Genomic DNA, 15072 nt, shown 5'->3' on the forward strand with positions numbered 1-15072 from the left:
CTAATTTTTATTTCTTGTCAATGACCATTCAGGACATAACAGCACCTGAGAAGCCTGGTGATGCCCCAATAATGGATGTCCTTACTTTCCTGCAACAACCAGTAGAGAGGATTCAAACTTACCAGGCTTTACTGAAGGTACCAGGCTTTTGAACCTTTGTGATGCAGAAAACTTGTATTATTTATCTTTCAATTGGGATTTTCTAAGGAGAAAACATTTAAGTTCATACTGCATTAGCTGCTGTACTATAACATAGCTGGACACAAGATTGAAGATGACTGTATCTGGTGATCAATATTTGCAGTCGGTTACAGTTTGATTTAGGTATTTAATGAAAATGTTATAATGAAGTATAAAGTATCTATCCATCATAAAAATCCCCCATCAACATGTGCTGAATAAAAAATTAAAACTCTGGGAAAAAGACATGGGGAAAACACGGACTATTGTTAGAAACTCTTTATATACAGTACAATACAATCTCTTCAACTCATATTTCTGCTTTTACCAGTTTTAACCAGTTATTGATTGATTGTCAGGAGTTGATCAAGAACAAAGCAAAGAGTGGCCAGAGCTGCTACCTTTTGGAGGACGCCTTCTCCGTGGTGTCCTGCTTGCCCTGGAGATCAGACAACCTGCATCGAGTATCACTGATTGAAAACTATCCAGCTCCTCTTACTGCTCTGGGCGAGCCTGTACGACAGGTAAGGAGAAAAGACAGCCATTTTTCTCTTGGGTTTTAAACATTATTTTTAGTGAGAGTTTTGTTGTCAAAAATTTGCTTTCTTCAAGCATACAAATCTTTTCCGATTCAAGGCAGAGTAGCAGTTCAAATAAAAACCTTTGACTTACATGCTTCCACAATATCGAGTCTTTGTCTCGAAGCATTTAGTTCTGCTTGTAATATCAGAATATTCAGTGCAAATGTCCCTAAACTGTGATTTTACCTGTTTAGGGAGTCTTCACAGTGTGGGAGGAATCTCCAGAAGTGAAAACATCCTCTAGGGGGCATCAGAGACAAGTGTTTCTCTTTAAGGAATGCATTGTACTGTGTAGGGTGAAGAGAGATGGCAGCATGAATCGAGACACTTATAGCTTTAAGAACAAAATGAAGGTAAGAGCAGCACATCTGCCTTCTTTCCCCCACAGTATTTCATCATTTGTGAAGCAAATTTTCACCATGGTGCAAATGTGCCTGCTGTCATTTTACTTTGGTGTTTTTGATTCAACAACTTGCCCAGCTGAATGATGTGGAAATAAAGGAAACTGTGGGTGGAGAAGACAGGTCCTGGGGTTTGTGGCATGAGCACAGAGGCTCTATACGGCGTTACACTTTGCAGAGCAACTCCACACTGGTTAAACTGTCCTGGCTGAAAGACCTGAAGGAGCTGCAGCATCGCTCCAGCCTCAACAATAACTGTAGGTTTTCCTATGTTCTTCAGAAATGTTAGCAAGCCAGAAAATAAAAGTAGGGAAGTTTTGATAGCTTTTAATTATTGAGCATTTTTCTGTTTATGTTATCATCTATCACCAGGCCCTCCAGTGTTTGAGTCTCTGCTTTGTGATTGCTCAACACAAATTGGACAGACAATCAAACTGACCTGCAAAGTATTGGGATTTCCAAAACCAGTGGTCAGCTGGATCAAAGGTTTGCATTTCTTCAGTTGCAAACTGTAAATACTTCTTGTTGAAGTATTTACAGTTTAGAGGTGGAAAATGTGGGCCATGACTTTAAAACTTCTAAATCTATTTTTATATTTTAACCTTTTGTAAACAACACTTGCTTTGCTGAGTAAAGTTCGATTTGTTGTTTCACAGATGGTCTCCCTCTGGAGGATGACCCACGCCACATCGTCTCAGCTGACCGGTCAGGAACATGCAGTCTTGTCCTGGACTGCCTTACAGCAGAGGACTCTGGTCAGTACATGTGCTTTGCAACCAGCTCTATGGGCAGTGCTGGCACTCTGGCTAAGGTGGTAGTGCAAGGTGAGTAAATTGTATCATGTAAGGTGTAAATTGTAATTGTAACATGACAAACTGTGAAGAGGTTAAAGAAATGTAATGCTTTTGCATGGCAATTTGTAAGCGATCCATGCAATTTTGCTACTTGTACCTGTAGTACAATTATACTGTATTTACCACTCCATTTTTTCTACCATGACAAATGCCAGGTCAAATATTACTGACATTGGTGGTTCTTACCCCATATCTGGCTGTCTTTATATGTTTCTTTTCAAGTTATTTACGTTCACTTTGTTCTTTTCTCCAGCTCCACCCAGATTTGTGAGCCGACTGGAAAGTGCTTGTCTGATTGACGGAGAGGAGATCCAGTTTTCATGTTCCACTCTCACAACCCCTTTACCAAGAATCAGGTATGGCAAAACACAGAGATAACCATGTTACATGTCACAACTGATGGCCATGTGTCTGCTGACAGCAGAAATAATTCTGCCTGCAGGTGGTTGAAAGATGGCAAGGAGCTGACTGACAGCAACAAATACTCCATTGTGAACGACGCCCGAAGTGGAATCTTGTCTCTCACAGTTATCGGAGCAACAGAGGCAGATATCGGACAGTATGAGTGTGAGGTATAAAACACATTTCTCCTTTACGTATACTAGTGGAGAGTGAATAGTATTAAGACAGACAGTGTCACTTACTTGTCAAATGTTTTCTTTTCCTTAGCTTTGGAATGAACTTGGCTGTGTCAAATGCAAAGCAGGCCTTTGTCCTGCCTTTGTACCACCGGGTGACAGTGAGAGTGACCAATCACAGGACTTACCTGTTAAAGGTACGACTGTCCGAGCCACTGGAGTCAACACCCATGTGAAAAGCCATGACAGCGTTTTCATATGTGTGGTTTATCCTTTTAGCAGATTAGCTGCGTTTCCAAAGGGTTAAAGCACATGCCATTATCAAAATTTACTTCCAGCATTATCACCCGTTCTCCATCACATTATGTGACATCTCTTTACAATATTCATAAATCTGGCTTGGTCAGTATCTTCTGCACTACCATTCATAAACTCCATGAAGTGTGCTGTACCTTGAAATATTACTCACATACTTACATTTTTTTTCCTGTATTTCATACACTCTTTCATCAAACATAGTTCCAGCTACTATTTGACTAGATTCCAAACTATTATGGCACAGGGTGTAACCTGCGTAGCATTTCATTTAAAATACAATGTATGCACCAATCATAATGCTGTATAGAGCTTTCACCTACTTATAGGGATTTTAGATTTTTTTATCCTCAAGATTTATAGAGCTTTCAAATGATTATTCATAAAACACAATACCGCTCTTGAAGATATCTAGCTTTGAGTTTTCTTCTCTCTGTACCATTCCGACCCTGAAAAGTGTTGGTCTACTACTCCCAGCAGTTTGTATCCAAGATCATTTTGCTTGAAAAATATCTTCTTCTTATGTTTTCCCACTTGGTGGATCACTAATCCAAGACAATCAACTTGAAAATTGTCAAATTCCAGCTACCACCCAATTTCTTGGTGCATGTGTAGTCCTAACTATTGATTGTTATCAAGAGTAATCTCTGGTAGACTCTTTGTTTTGGTTATTTTCTGGAATTTGTATTTCTTTTACATTGACTGATCCAATTCATCAAAAAGTAACCAACATTGCTTTATTTGAAATTTCAGGATATTTATGCATATTTTCTGAATGCATGACTTTGATTCTCATTGCAAGTATGTTTAGTTACTCATAGTTTGTTAATGAACTCAGCCACAAATAACCTTTAATGACACAAATATTTGCCATGTAACAATGTAGTTTCCTGCACTTAAATGAAACACTAAGCATGCATTTAGGTTTAAGTCATCTCATCTATATGTGTATTCTGGTAAATTTCAGCTATAGCAAACTGCTTTGAATTCTGAACAATGGGCTCTGGCTGTTTCACATGTGCATTTGTAAAACCAATCAGTGCAAAGCAGTTCATGCAACAAATACTGCAAAAAAGAGAGCAGATTATTGTGTTTTGTAAATTTTCTCCATTGTGTGGAAGCTAACACATGCATGTAATTAACACATACAACTTTTTGCAGGCAGAATGTTGATATTGGGAAGGAAACATTAAATGTAACCATTGCACCTTTACATATCTTCCCTGCAGCCATAATATGTGGGATCTAGCTGGTATCATTCATGGTAGAATTCATACTGCATTCCCCAACATCCACAAAAGACATTGCTAAATGTATTGTATGGGGTATTCAATGTTTTTCATCATGTTTTCACTTTTCACAGAGGGCATGGATTGTAACAGACTACATTTTGTGTTCCTACTGCAATGTTTTTATGCAACAATCAGCAGACTGAAGGTGCCAAAAGCTAATGGCGAACAGGATAATATTGAAAACTTCATGTCAGTGTTTTTGTGTAGCAGATCAATAATCGGTAAAACAGAATTTAAGTGAATTGTACTTCTGTATTTTTCATACCATATTTGTTTGTCTTCCCATTGTCTATAACCTACATGATGTTTCCCATTTTCCCTTCACTGGTCCCAAAGCAGGGGGTTCCTCACATGGACTGTTCCATGAAAGTCATCACACTCATGATAACCAATAACCACGCAACACTCCCTTTCTCTTCCTGCCAACGCATGCCCAGCTAACTCTCCACTCCTACAAGATGGTCATGTGCTGGGCAAGTGTATCCTTCCTGCCCGTGCAGGAGTGGGCATGTGATCATGTCCTGTTGATGTGGTGGGTTAGATGGGTCTGACCCTTCAAGGTAAGACAAACTGGGTATTTGCTGTTCCTGGATTGTAAGGTAATGTACTTTCTAGAAAATAATTTTTTCCACTTTTAGTAAAAAAGAAATTACAAAATTCTCAAATTATTTATTAATCTTTAACTAGAAAGTTTTCCTAATTGGTGTTTTGGTTTTTCTAGAAGCTGACTCAGAGGCCTGGTCCACTGCCTTTGTTAAGAAATGGCTGCAGACTGATTTCAGCCCTTCTTCTATTGCCAAGTCACAATTTCCCCCTGGATCTTCTGAGGAGTAAGGTTTTTTTTTAATTATAATTTGCATGAACTGTGTTTCACCATTTTAAATTACTGAGCATTAGCAACTACCAACCTTATTAAAGCATTGTGGCTGTGCAGGTTTTACCACAATAAGTGCTCCTCATTAGGATAATGAGATTAGAAAAAAGAAACAGTGTACTGGTGTTCACACTAATCTTTCTTCATATGAACAATAATGAGGATGACATCATATTTGATTAATTCTAGAGTCTATGCTCCTCACAAGAACGGGGTATTTTTCTACACTCTTCTACTGAACCTTCACAGCAGTCGTTGAATGTTCTCAAAATGTTTGCACCAAGAAGTGTTTTTTATGCTTATAAATTAACCAAGGTTACAGTTAACATTATCGGTTGCTCTAGTAGAAATACAAGAAAATCTATTGATTTTGTGCTTGCTAATGTTATTATTGTGAGTTTAACAAATTTTATCTAAATGCATTTATGTTTGACAAACTTCTGTCTTTCAAGTTGTCTTATGAAAGGTGTCCGATCAAAGCTGACAAGATTGTTGCTTCCTTATAAACATTTTTGTCCATGTTTATTAGACTTTTTAAAAGTGATATTAAGTATAGTACTTTGAGCCAATCACATTCTGTGCACCTTTACCTATCTTCAATACCAGATACAGCACCGTTGTGGATGTTCACCCATCTGCAGTACAGAAGTCTTCATGTTATCTGGAAGAAGAAGAAGAGATCTACATTTCAGAGGCTTTGCACGAAATAACAGATGGTAGTTTATTTTTTCAAAGCAGAATTAAGTTAATACATTGTTGCATTAATAAATACTGATGCAGCTTTCTTCTCAGCTCCTCCTTCGGTCCAGGTCCCTGCTGAGGATCTGTGTGTCGAACCTGGGCAACCAGCAACATTCATGGCCATTATCACAGGAAGACCCACACCTAAAGTACAGTGGTACAAGGTAAAGAGTCCCACAAAGGAGAGGCAGCAAAACACTTGACCTTGTTAAAGGGGTTCAACGTCCATCACTGAACATTGAGCCAGCACTATAATGGAAAGACTTAAATGAAAACATATTCACGTGTTAGAATTGCCTAGTCAAAGTCCAGATTTTAATCCAAATGAGAATATGTGGGAAGACTGAGCTAGCTCTCAAAGAAATGAAGAAATATGGGGGGGAAATCAGTTACTTTCCAAAGTATATTTTAAAAAATATTTAAAATATGTTATTTTCCTTCCACCATGCATAAAATCCTAACAAAATACACTATAGTTTGTGGTTGTAATGTGAAAATCTTCAGGAAGCGTTAATGCCATGTTTGATCATATGAACTCATTGATTTTTCTATTAAAAGCTGATTCTCTCCTGTCTAAAGGATAAGGAGCCCCTTGAACCCAATGAGAATGTGAAAATAGTCCAACATGGTGCTCGCTGCAGCCTAACCATATTGTGCCCTGAAGGAGAGGACAGTGGCATATATACCTGCTTCACTCACAATGACTCAGGCCAAGCCTCCTGTGAAGCTCAGCTAACAGTTGAGGAAGGTCAGCAGTCCTAATATGCATTTTTACATCAGTTCAGTTCATCATAACGTTATTAAAAAGAAATTATTAGAGCAGCTGAAGTATGATGAATAATACAAGCTTTTGTGCTCTTAAGGAAGTTGAAGAATATACACTGATTGCCACCCAAGTGCCAAATTTATTTACTAGTTTTGTGTTTGTCTGCAGGTCTGCTTGATCCTCAGGAGAGGGAAGTGGAGCTTGGGAAGAGAAGGAGATTATTCTCAGTCTATGATGTCCATGAAGAAATTGGAAGGTATTGTTCACTTTTCTTTTGATATCAGATGTCTGTTTTTTTGTTGTTGTTTTTTTTAAGGCACAGCCTATCCATTTTCTTTTTTGTGATTTAGGGGGACATTTGGGGTGGTGAAGCGTGTCATCCACCGAAGAACAGGGGAAGTGTTTTCTGCCAAATTTCTGCCTCTTCGGAGCAGCTCTAGGACCAGGGCCTTCCAGGAGAGGGATCTTCTGTCTCGCCTCGCTCACCCCAGAGTGGCCTGCCTGCTGGACTTCTTTTGCACCAGACGCACCCTGGTGTTAATCACAGAAATGTATCCTTCCTTTTCTAACTACCAAACTAGCTATGGGTTTGATCACATACTTGATCTTAACATCATCTCCAGCTGCTGTTCTCATGGACTTCTGGACCATTTATTGATGAGAGGATCTGTCTCAGAAAAAGAGGTACTAGCCCAAATTTCAATTTGACTAAATCATCAAAGCTTTACAAACAGAATAATCATTGGGGAATATTATTTTCTTTCAGGTTCAATTTTATGTCCAACAAATTCTAGAAGGGGTTTGTCATATTCACAGCATGAACATCATGCATCTGGATATCAAAGTGAGATTTTTATTCAGTGTCAACTATCACTTATGTTTTCTGGTGATTCTCTGCCTTAACTGAATACTTTTCTACTCTTTGTAGCCTGAAAATATATTAATGGTGTACCCGCCAAAAGATGAGATCAAGATCTGTGATTTTGGCTTCTGCCAGGAAATAGACACATCCCGACACCAGTACAGTATGTTGGGTACTCCAGAGTTTGTTGCACCTGAGATTGTACATCAAGAACCTGTTACTGTGGCCACGGATATTTGGTGAGATTAACTGATTATGTATCCTGAATTTGCTATAAACTGTAAATAATTTAATTGTTTGTACTAAACTCTAATAATCTGTTGCTTTTGATGTATTAAGATAATTACTACAAAAAGCTATGTTTTGTTTATATCCCTCTCATACTTTGTCCCATCAGGGCTGTCGGTGTCATAACATTTCTGTGGTATGTATTCAGTGATATTCAAAAATAAACTTGAATTATGCCAAATATAAAAGCTAAAAGTGTGTAAATAGTAGAAGAGCGTGTTTTTTCAAATGATTTCATACATAATTTTTTGTCTTGACAGTCTGGTTTGCCGCTGCCCCTTTGTGGGCGAGACTGACCGTGCAACATTGCTGAGGGTGGGAGAGGCAACTTTAAACTGGGACACCCCAGACATCGAATGCAGGAGCCCAGAAGCCAGGAATTTTCTCCATATAGTCCTTCAACCGGATCCAGAGTACAACAGCTGTCTTATTTTTCATTAGCTTAAAGCATTTTTCCGTAGTTTTTTAAATTCTTTAAACAAAATATGACAAGAAGCCTTAGTTAATAAATGAAAATAGATTTCATAGTTTTGTGGTAGTACAAAAAAACAGAACATAACTCAGTCTCAAAAAGAGACGACTAGTAAAGTTGCAATATTTACATTTGTAATACTAATTTAAACTATACATTTGCTGAGCATATTATTATTTAAACTAAGGGCTTCAATCATAGAACAGAAAATTAACAAAAATCAATATTTCATTTTCAGCACAACAAAAAACAAACAAACTAATTTTCAAAAATAACATTTTAAAATTGTTAATCCCAAAATTATTGGCATTATTCAAAATGGAAAAGACAGAAGAACGTCACATTCAGTGAAAGAGAAGAGCGCTGATCTGTAAAGGTCAAGAAAAGGCAACAATATAGCTACTCATCCAAACCTCCCAATGTGAACAATTAAAAAAATCTAAAACATTTCCAACAGGTTAAATAACATGCAGCATCTTTTTAGAGTAAGATGATGATCCCCATATATTCACATATATACTAGAGATGCCAGTAATTATGTGTTGTATTGTGCGTAACCATCTGACAAACCTAAATATAAAAGCTTATGTAATCTGATTCAAAGATGCTCACGTGTTTTATGTGAGTCAGTGATAACAGTATCTTATTTTGTTGTGCAGGACTCGACCATCTGCCTTTGAGTGCTTGAGTCATGAGTGGCTTCAGGTGAAAGAAAAAAAAAACAGAACATTGTAGGTTTTATGCTAATAAGCTCTGACGCATTATCTGTGATTATTCCCACAGGATGGAAATGCAGGGGAGGACACTGATGAAATCAACACGAGGAGTTTGAAAGTCTTCATCTCTAAAAGGAAGTGGCAGGTGTGTCTGAATTATTTGCTAAAATCAAAGCCCCTCTCCAGGAGAAAGATTAGTTGGAGCAGCAGGCATGAGGCCCATGGAGGAGCTACAGAGGTCTATGGTTGGCTGTGAAAATCATCAGAGATAGCACTCATCCCATCTACTAGCTGTTTGACCTGCTGCCCTACGGCAGGCACTACAGGGTCATTGGAACCAGGACAACCTGGCTCTAGGATCTGAATGAATGAATCAGTTAATGAATACACTTTATTAATCCCAGAGGGAAATTCGCATTTTAGCACAACCTGTCCAAATATAGACAGGTGCCTGAGGCTATCTATACGTATATGCATTAGTTTGTATTCATATATTACAAAAAAAAATCCATGTGGCTTTATTATGACAAAATGTAAGGATTATGAAGGGGTAACACTTCTGCAAGACACTGTAACTGTTTCAACAAATGTAAGGTATGTTTTCTTTGCTGTCACAAAGTATTTCAAATCATTTAGCCAGTGTTTTTCCATTTTTCTCCTCAGCGTTCTTTGACATCCATCGGGTCTGTGCTCACGCTGAGGCCCATCCCTGAGCTGCTAGATGCTCCTCTCAGAGAGACATCAGTTGCGGTGCCCCGCGAGCCACAGGAGCACAGCAGCACCTCCCTGAGCAGTGGCTCCTCATCAGAGTATGATGAGGCTGACTCTTGGGACTTTTTCCAGCACTGCAGCCAGACAGAGGAGGAGGAGGAGGAGACAGAAGAAGAGTATGACCCCTTAACAGAGAGGGCACAGATCGTGGAGCTGTATCCTAAATGCCTCCTAAGTTTACAGGAGGAGGAGGTAGGGACTTTTGGGGAGGATGAGGATGGAGAGATGGGGGGAAGGAGGAGTGTTATTGAGCGCAGCATGAGCAGAGCATCGATTGCATCATCATCAACAACAACAGACCAACAGACACCTCAGAATCTACGACGCTTCAGCAAGGATAGCAACCGATCTTTGTACCTCTCTGATGGCGACGAGGGTTCAGGAAGTGATGGGGGCCGCATTCCCAGAGGAAGCGTCATCCGAAGCACTTTCTACAACAGCTCTCAACAGCTTTCCCCTCTGTCTGCGAGACACATGACTCTGAGGGACAAATTCCAGGCGAAAAAGCAGGAAAGAGGCCGTAAGCCTCTCAGGAGGAGTTTCTCAGGACGGCTCAATGAGCCTCTGATTGAATACGTGGAGGATGAACCCGAGAGCAACCGTGGGCAGAGACGAGGATCCGTACAGCCCAGCATGCAGAAGTCCTCTTCGTTTGATGATGGGGTGGGTTTCTCTCACACCAATGTACCGCCACACAGACGGAGCAGGTCTCTTGACGAGTATTCCCGTCGATCTCCCAGCTCAGCCAGCCATGAAAGTGCACACGAAGAAGAGGCCTCTCACAGCATGAAGGAAGAAATCATAGATGGTGAAGCAGCTGGGAGAAACTCACTAATTATCCAGAAAGCTTCGAAAGTCTCAGGACGAAGAGGCTCAGTCGCTCTGACACAAGGACTATTTAGTGGATCATCTGTTCCATCGGAGTTCCTTGCTGGAGGGAGAATGAGATCCAGGCTGGGTCAGGACCAGGTTGAGGGAGACACTCTGACCAGCTCCCAGGGATCTCTGGCTGAGTCTTTTATTCTGGAGCATGGTGGATCTGAGTCTTCAAGTAGAATAGGCTCCTTTGATGAGCTCAGTCACGGTCATGTTGGAAGGAGATTCCGATCAGGAGAGAGTGATGAAAATGATGAACACAGTGAACCCCTGATTACACCCTCCCCTACCCCATTTCAGGAAATAAAACCTCAAAGTTCCCGTCCTCAGCCTCCACCACGTAATAGGACCCGGTCCAATCCCAACTTATCTACAATTAGCAAAGGTCAGCCAGAAAGGCCCTCAATGCCGAGTCCCAGTCCAAGCCTCTGCTCTCTAGGAACTCCTGAGAGGCCTTCCAGAGCCCGGGACAAGAAAGAGGGCTCCATGCTCCAAAGGCATGCATCTGCTCCGGCTCTGGAAGCGCGCCCACCGACTGGAAAGTCCCCCAAACTGGGTCTCCTGAGGATCTTCCGCAGGCAGTCCTGGACCGGCCGCTCATACACCCAGCTGGAGAACACAGAACTGGGGCCCACTCTGGGAGAGATCATGAAGCCCGATACGCCCACTATGTCTCTGAGGAAGAAGATGAGAGCTTCAGCCTCCAGTCTGACCAAACTGTTTTCCAGGTCCTCCAGTAAGGAAGATGTCAGTAAAGGACGTAAGTTGAATTTTATTTGTACATAATCCCAAGTTAGGGATGTAGCTTGTTGTTTATACCAGATTAATAATTTTTGGGAATTTTTAAGGGCCAATAGTAAAAGGATCCGCTGCCATCCCAGGTGAGAGGGAACAGAGCAGTGGTCTTGAGACCCCCAAAAAGAGAAGCTCAAAGCTCCTCTCATCTTTTAAAATACCACCATTCAAAAAAATAAAAGGTAACAAGAAAATACTCTATATTTCATCATTTATGAAACATCTGTTTAATTTATTTTCTTCATAATCATGTCAGTTCGTCCCAGCAAAGCAGAGGTGCTTCAACTAGACGGAGGTGGAGTCCTGCTGGTGTGGAGGCCTGTCCAGTCCGATGACCCGGTCACTTACTGTGTGCAGTACTGTTCAGATGGTGAGTTTCAGTTTCAGATGAAAATTTACATTTCACCTTCCATAAAGCAAAACATCTCAAAATCTCTATACATTTGCTTTTTTATTCTTTCCATACTTTGAAAAACCAAACTCATCTACATGTCGTCAAGTAGTTGTGCTTCCCAGTGTTTGCAGTGATCACTTTGTTTTCATTCTGTTGTTTTATAGCAAACATTAATAAAAGCTTTTTCAGAGTCCTTGAAAGCTGTTTTTTTTTTTTTTAGTTTTATTTTTCTGGATTAGACTCCTGTGTGTTTCCTCAGGTGGCGAATGGACAGTCCTGTCAGATGAGGTGGCAGAAAGCTGCTACATAGTGAAGGACTTACCGAAAGGGGCGTCGTATGTGTTCAGGGTGGGCTGCGTCACCAGGACAGGAGCAGGACCTTTCAGTGAAGCTTCAGCTCCCATTGTCATGTCCACTCATCCTGAAGGTATTAAAAGCTGCACAGTGTGTTAGCTGCTGCAAGCTATTCTAATCATTTCCTAAAGTTTTCTTCTCATAGATCACAGTACAGTGTTTTGAAATCTGTGGGTACATCCATGTAGAAGTTAATAATCCTTCTTGTATTTTTATTATTTTGCAGATATCCGCATTCCTCTCATTCAGACTGACTCAATCGGGCCAAAAGTACCTGGATCAGAACATCAAACCGTAAACAGGAACTACAGCTTCCTGTCTGAGATCAACAGGTAGATGTCACTGATGACAAAAAATTGTTTAGCAACAATAGGACTGTTTGCTCAGCAGTGTCATATCTGAACATGACAACTTTACAGGTGTATTGTTGAGATCAAAGTTATCCATTAGCTTCAAAAATGGATTATTAATGAAAGAAGGGGGAGCTACAGTTTTTGTGCGTCCGCAGCTCATTTAAAATAGACCTTTATCTGTTGTTCCTCCCAATTAAACACATATTTCTTTTAAACTTCCTGCTTTCTCTCAGGGGTCGTTTCAGTGTCATAAACCTGTGCAGGGATGTGGAAACCAGTCAGGTATTCGCCGCTAAGATCACTCCCTACCAAGCTGAGCAAAGACAGCTGGTGCTGCGGGAGTACCAGCTTCTCAGGAGGCTGCACCACCCCCACCTGGTTCAGCTGTATGCTGCTTTCATCACCCCTCTGTATGTGCTGCTGGTGGAGGAGCTGTGTCCCGGAAAGGAGCTGCTGCACAGTCTGGCTGCAAGGTAAGCTCAAATACTTTAAGCATTTCATTTAGATACATAGACTAGAATGAGACTCTTTTCTGTCTTTTCTTTAAATTGTAGTTCAAAGAACTCTCATAATGATTTCAGTGAGAACACAAACCTACCTAGAAACTTTGCATTAGTTCAATTTAATTTGAACTCAGAGATTATATGTTTCTACGTCCTTAGAGACCTGTATGCAGAGAGTAATGTGGCTGAGCTGCTCCATCAGATTGTCAGTGCAGCGGACTACCTCCACAGCCGTCGGGTAATCCACCTGGATCTGAAGTCTGACAACATGTTAGTGGATGATGGCAACCACCTGAAGATTATCGACTTCGGCTCAGCTCAGTCCTTCGTACCCGGACAGCCTCTCAACATCGAGCACATTCACGGCTTCTCTGACAGCAAAGGTAGCAGTGTGGGTTTTTTTTTTTCTTTTTTTACATCTGTATTTACAAGCAAAAATATTGTTTGCAAGATTTAAGATCTAACATATTCAATGTTTGACTGTCATGGCCTTCCAACAGACTGCTGCAGAAAAGGTGCACTTTACTGAAGAAAGGCTGAATGGTTGGATGGATGGAAATAACAGAGCTTAACTTCATCTCAGATGATCTTAGATACCATAATCTAACAAACCCAAGTCCATTTATCATTTATTTTTTTTACCCTATTACAATTTTAACCATTTTCCATATTAAGAGGAGAATAAATTCAACTATATTTTAATGGACAATACTCTGCTTCTCTCTGCTTTTATCAGTCTATATTGTCCTTCCTAAAGCTCCAGAAATCCTGGAGGGTCAGGGTGTGGGGCCGGAAACTGACATCTGGGCCATTGGAGTCCTGTCCTTTATCATGTAAGCACTGAACAAACAAATGTAAAAATGCCACAAAATAAGATTTTCTTTTCTTTTAGTCAAATATAAGATCAACTAAAATGATATATAGTTATATAGCTGTTGGGGATTTTTTTTTAAGATCTCTTCAGGATTAAGGAAACATGTAAGAAAATTAAAAACATTCACAGACAGAGCGCATCATTTGTTGCTCCAACATATCTAATTATTCTATCTGCTTGTAAATTTTCACCACAAGGTTGAGCGCCGACAGTCCCTTTTATGCCGAACACAGCTGGGAGCAAGAGAAAAACATTAAGAAAGGAAAGATACAATTTGGCCGCTGTTACCCTGGTCTGTCAGAAGGAGCTTTAAATTTCATGAAGAACAGCCTGAATAATAAATCCTGGTGAGTGTCTCTCAGTGTTAGTGATTAGATTGGATTTTTTAATATGAAATATTGATGAGAACACACAGTTTTGATAGGTTAAAAAATGTTTTCAGGGGGAGACCAACATCGGCCGAGTGTCTCCAGAACCCGTGGCTGCGCGCCCATCGGGCTCCGCACAAAGTCCGACCCTCCAAAGTGTGCTTCTCCACTGACAAGCTCAGAACTTACCTCAAGCAGAAAGAGGAGAAACGAGATCAGGTGTGCACAAAACATCAGGGGCCGTTCTTCCAGTGAGGTAAAAAAAAAAAAAAACACAAAACCTCTTCAACGTTGTAAACAAAAAAGACATTACTGCAATTGTATTTTTTCTGGTGTGACTTTTCTTCTGTTAAACAAAACCAAAGTTAGTTTCATAAAATGAAATATCCTGACTTTGAACGCGTCTTAATGAGTCTCAGTTTGTGAAATCTTTTTGATTTGGTTTTGATGGAATCATATCAGGGATTAGCTAGGACTGCACATTGATGCATGAATTGAAAGATTTTAATTGCTCTCAAAGTGATTTGCTGCCGTTATCTGTTAAAATGTCAAACAGACCCACGTTTGGTCTTACATGTAATATCTTTTTTTGTGTGTTTTAAGAAAACAAGAGAAAATTTCAGAAATATATTCCAGACTATATTACTCATAAGTTTGCAATGAATAAATAGAAAAATGTGTGTTTTATGAATGACCTCCTGTCTTGAAGTGAATAGAAAAAATATAATAAATGACACTAGAAGTGCTTTGTTAATGTCCCCAATCTCTTTATTTATCCACATTTCTGTATAAACGTGATATTGAACATCAGTGGAAATCTACAAAATACAAAGTCTTCTCTGTGAAGAAAATGTTCAGTTATTT

General features: G+C 40.0%; 1 protein-coding gene across 13 annotated transcripts in view; it reads left to right on the top strand.

Annotated features, from left to right (window-relative positions):
- The window catches only part of obscna (obscurin, cytoskeletal calmodulin and titin-interacting RhoGEF a), a 53935-nt gene extending 38979 nt beyond the window's left edge, over window positions 1-14956 (top strand). For 9 of the 13 annotated variants that reach the window (XM_032571504.1, XM_032571509.1, XM_032571511.1 and 6 more), the window contains 33 exons: window positions 33-137; window positions 540-704; window positions 956-1114; window positions 1242-1419; window positions 1535-1648; window positions 1819-1986; window positions 2270-2372; window positions 2459-2588; window positions 2686-2791; window positions 4923-5031; window positions 5682-5791; window positions 5856-5980; window positions 6396-6564; window positions 6751-6838; window positions 6933-7133; window positions 7206-7266; window positions 7349-7426; window positions 7511-7683; window positions 7842-7868; window positions 7993-8145; window positions 8864-8909; window positions 8988-9065; window positions 9584-11327; window positions 11416-11544; window positions 11619-11732; window positions 12016-12183; window positions 12337-12442; window positions 12697-12936; window positions 13126-13349; window positions 13467-13481; window positions 13703-13799; window positions 14038-14187; window positions 14283-14956. In XM_032571504.1, the coding sequence (XP_032427395.1) occupies window positions 33-137; window positions 540-704; window positions 956-1114; window positions 1242-1419; window positions 1535-1648; window positions 1819-1986; window positions 2270-2372; window positions 2459-2588; window positions 2686-2791; window positions 4923-5031; window positions 5682-5791; window positions 5856-5980; window positions 6396-6564; window positions 6751-6838; window positions 6933-7133; window positions 7206-7266; window positions 7349-7426; window positions 7511-7683; window positions 7842-7868; window positions 7993-8145; window positions 8864-8909; window positions 8988-9065; window positions 9584-11327; window positions 11416-11544; window positions 11619-11732; window positions 12016-12183; window positions 12337-12442; window positions 12697-12936; window positions 13126-13349; window positions 13467-13481; window positions 13703-13799; window positions 14038-14187; window positions 14283-14463 (5814 nt within the window). In that variant the 3' untranslated portion in view covers window positions 14464-14956. The remainder of the gene's footprint in view (window positions 1-32; window positions 138-539; window positions 705-955; window positions 1115-1241; window positions 1420-1534; window positions 1649-1818; window positions 1987-2269; window positions 2373-2458; window positions 2589-2685; window positions 2792-4922; window positions 5032-5681; window positions 5792-5855; window positions 5981-6395; window positions 6565-6750; window positions 6839-6932; window positions 7134-7205; window positions 7267-7348; window positions 7427-7510; window positions 7684-7841; window positions 7869-7992; window positions 8146-8863; window positions 8910-8987; window positions 9066-9583; window positions 11328-11415; window positions 11545-11618; window positions 11733-12015; window positions 12184-12336; window positions 12443-12696; window positions 12937-13125; window positions 13350-13466; window positions 13482-13702; window positions 13800-14037; window positions 14188-14282) is intronic. The other 4 variants (XM_032571508.1, XM_032571506.1, XM_032571507.1 and 1 more) reach the window with 4 other exon arrangements.
- The last annotated feature ends 116 nt before the right edge of the window (window positions 14957-15072 follow it).

The sequence above is a fragment of the Xiphophorus hellerii genome, chromosome 9 (assembly GCF_003331165.1).
Source record: "Xiphophorus hellerii strain 12219 chromosome 9, Xiphophorus_hellerii-4.1, whole genome shotgun sequence".
Lineage (NCBI taxonomy): Eukaryota > Metazoa > Chordata > Actinopteri > Cyprinodontiformes > Poeciliidae > Xiphophorus > Xiphophorus hellerii.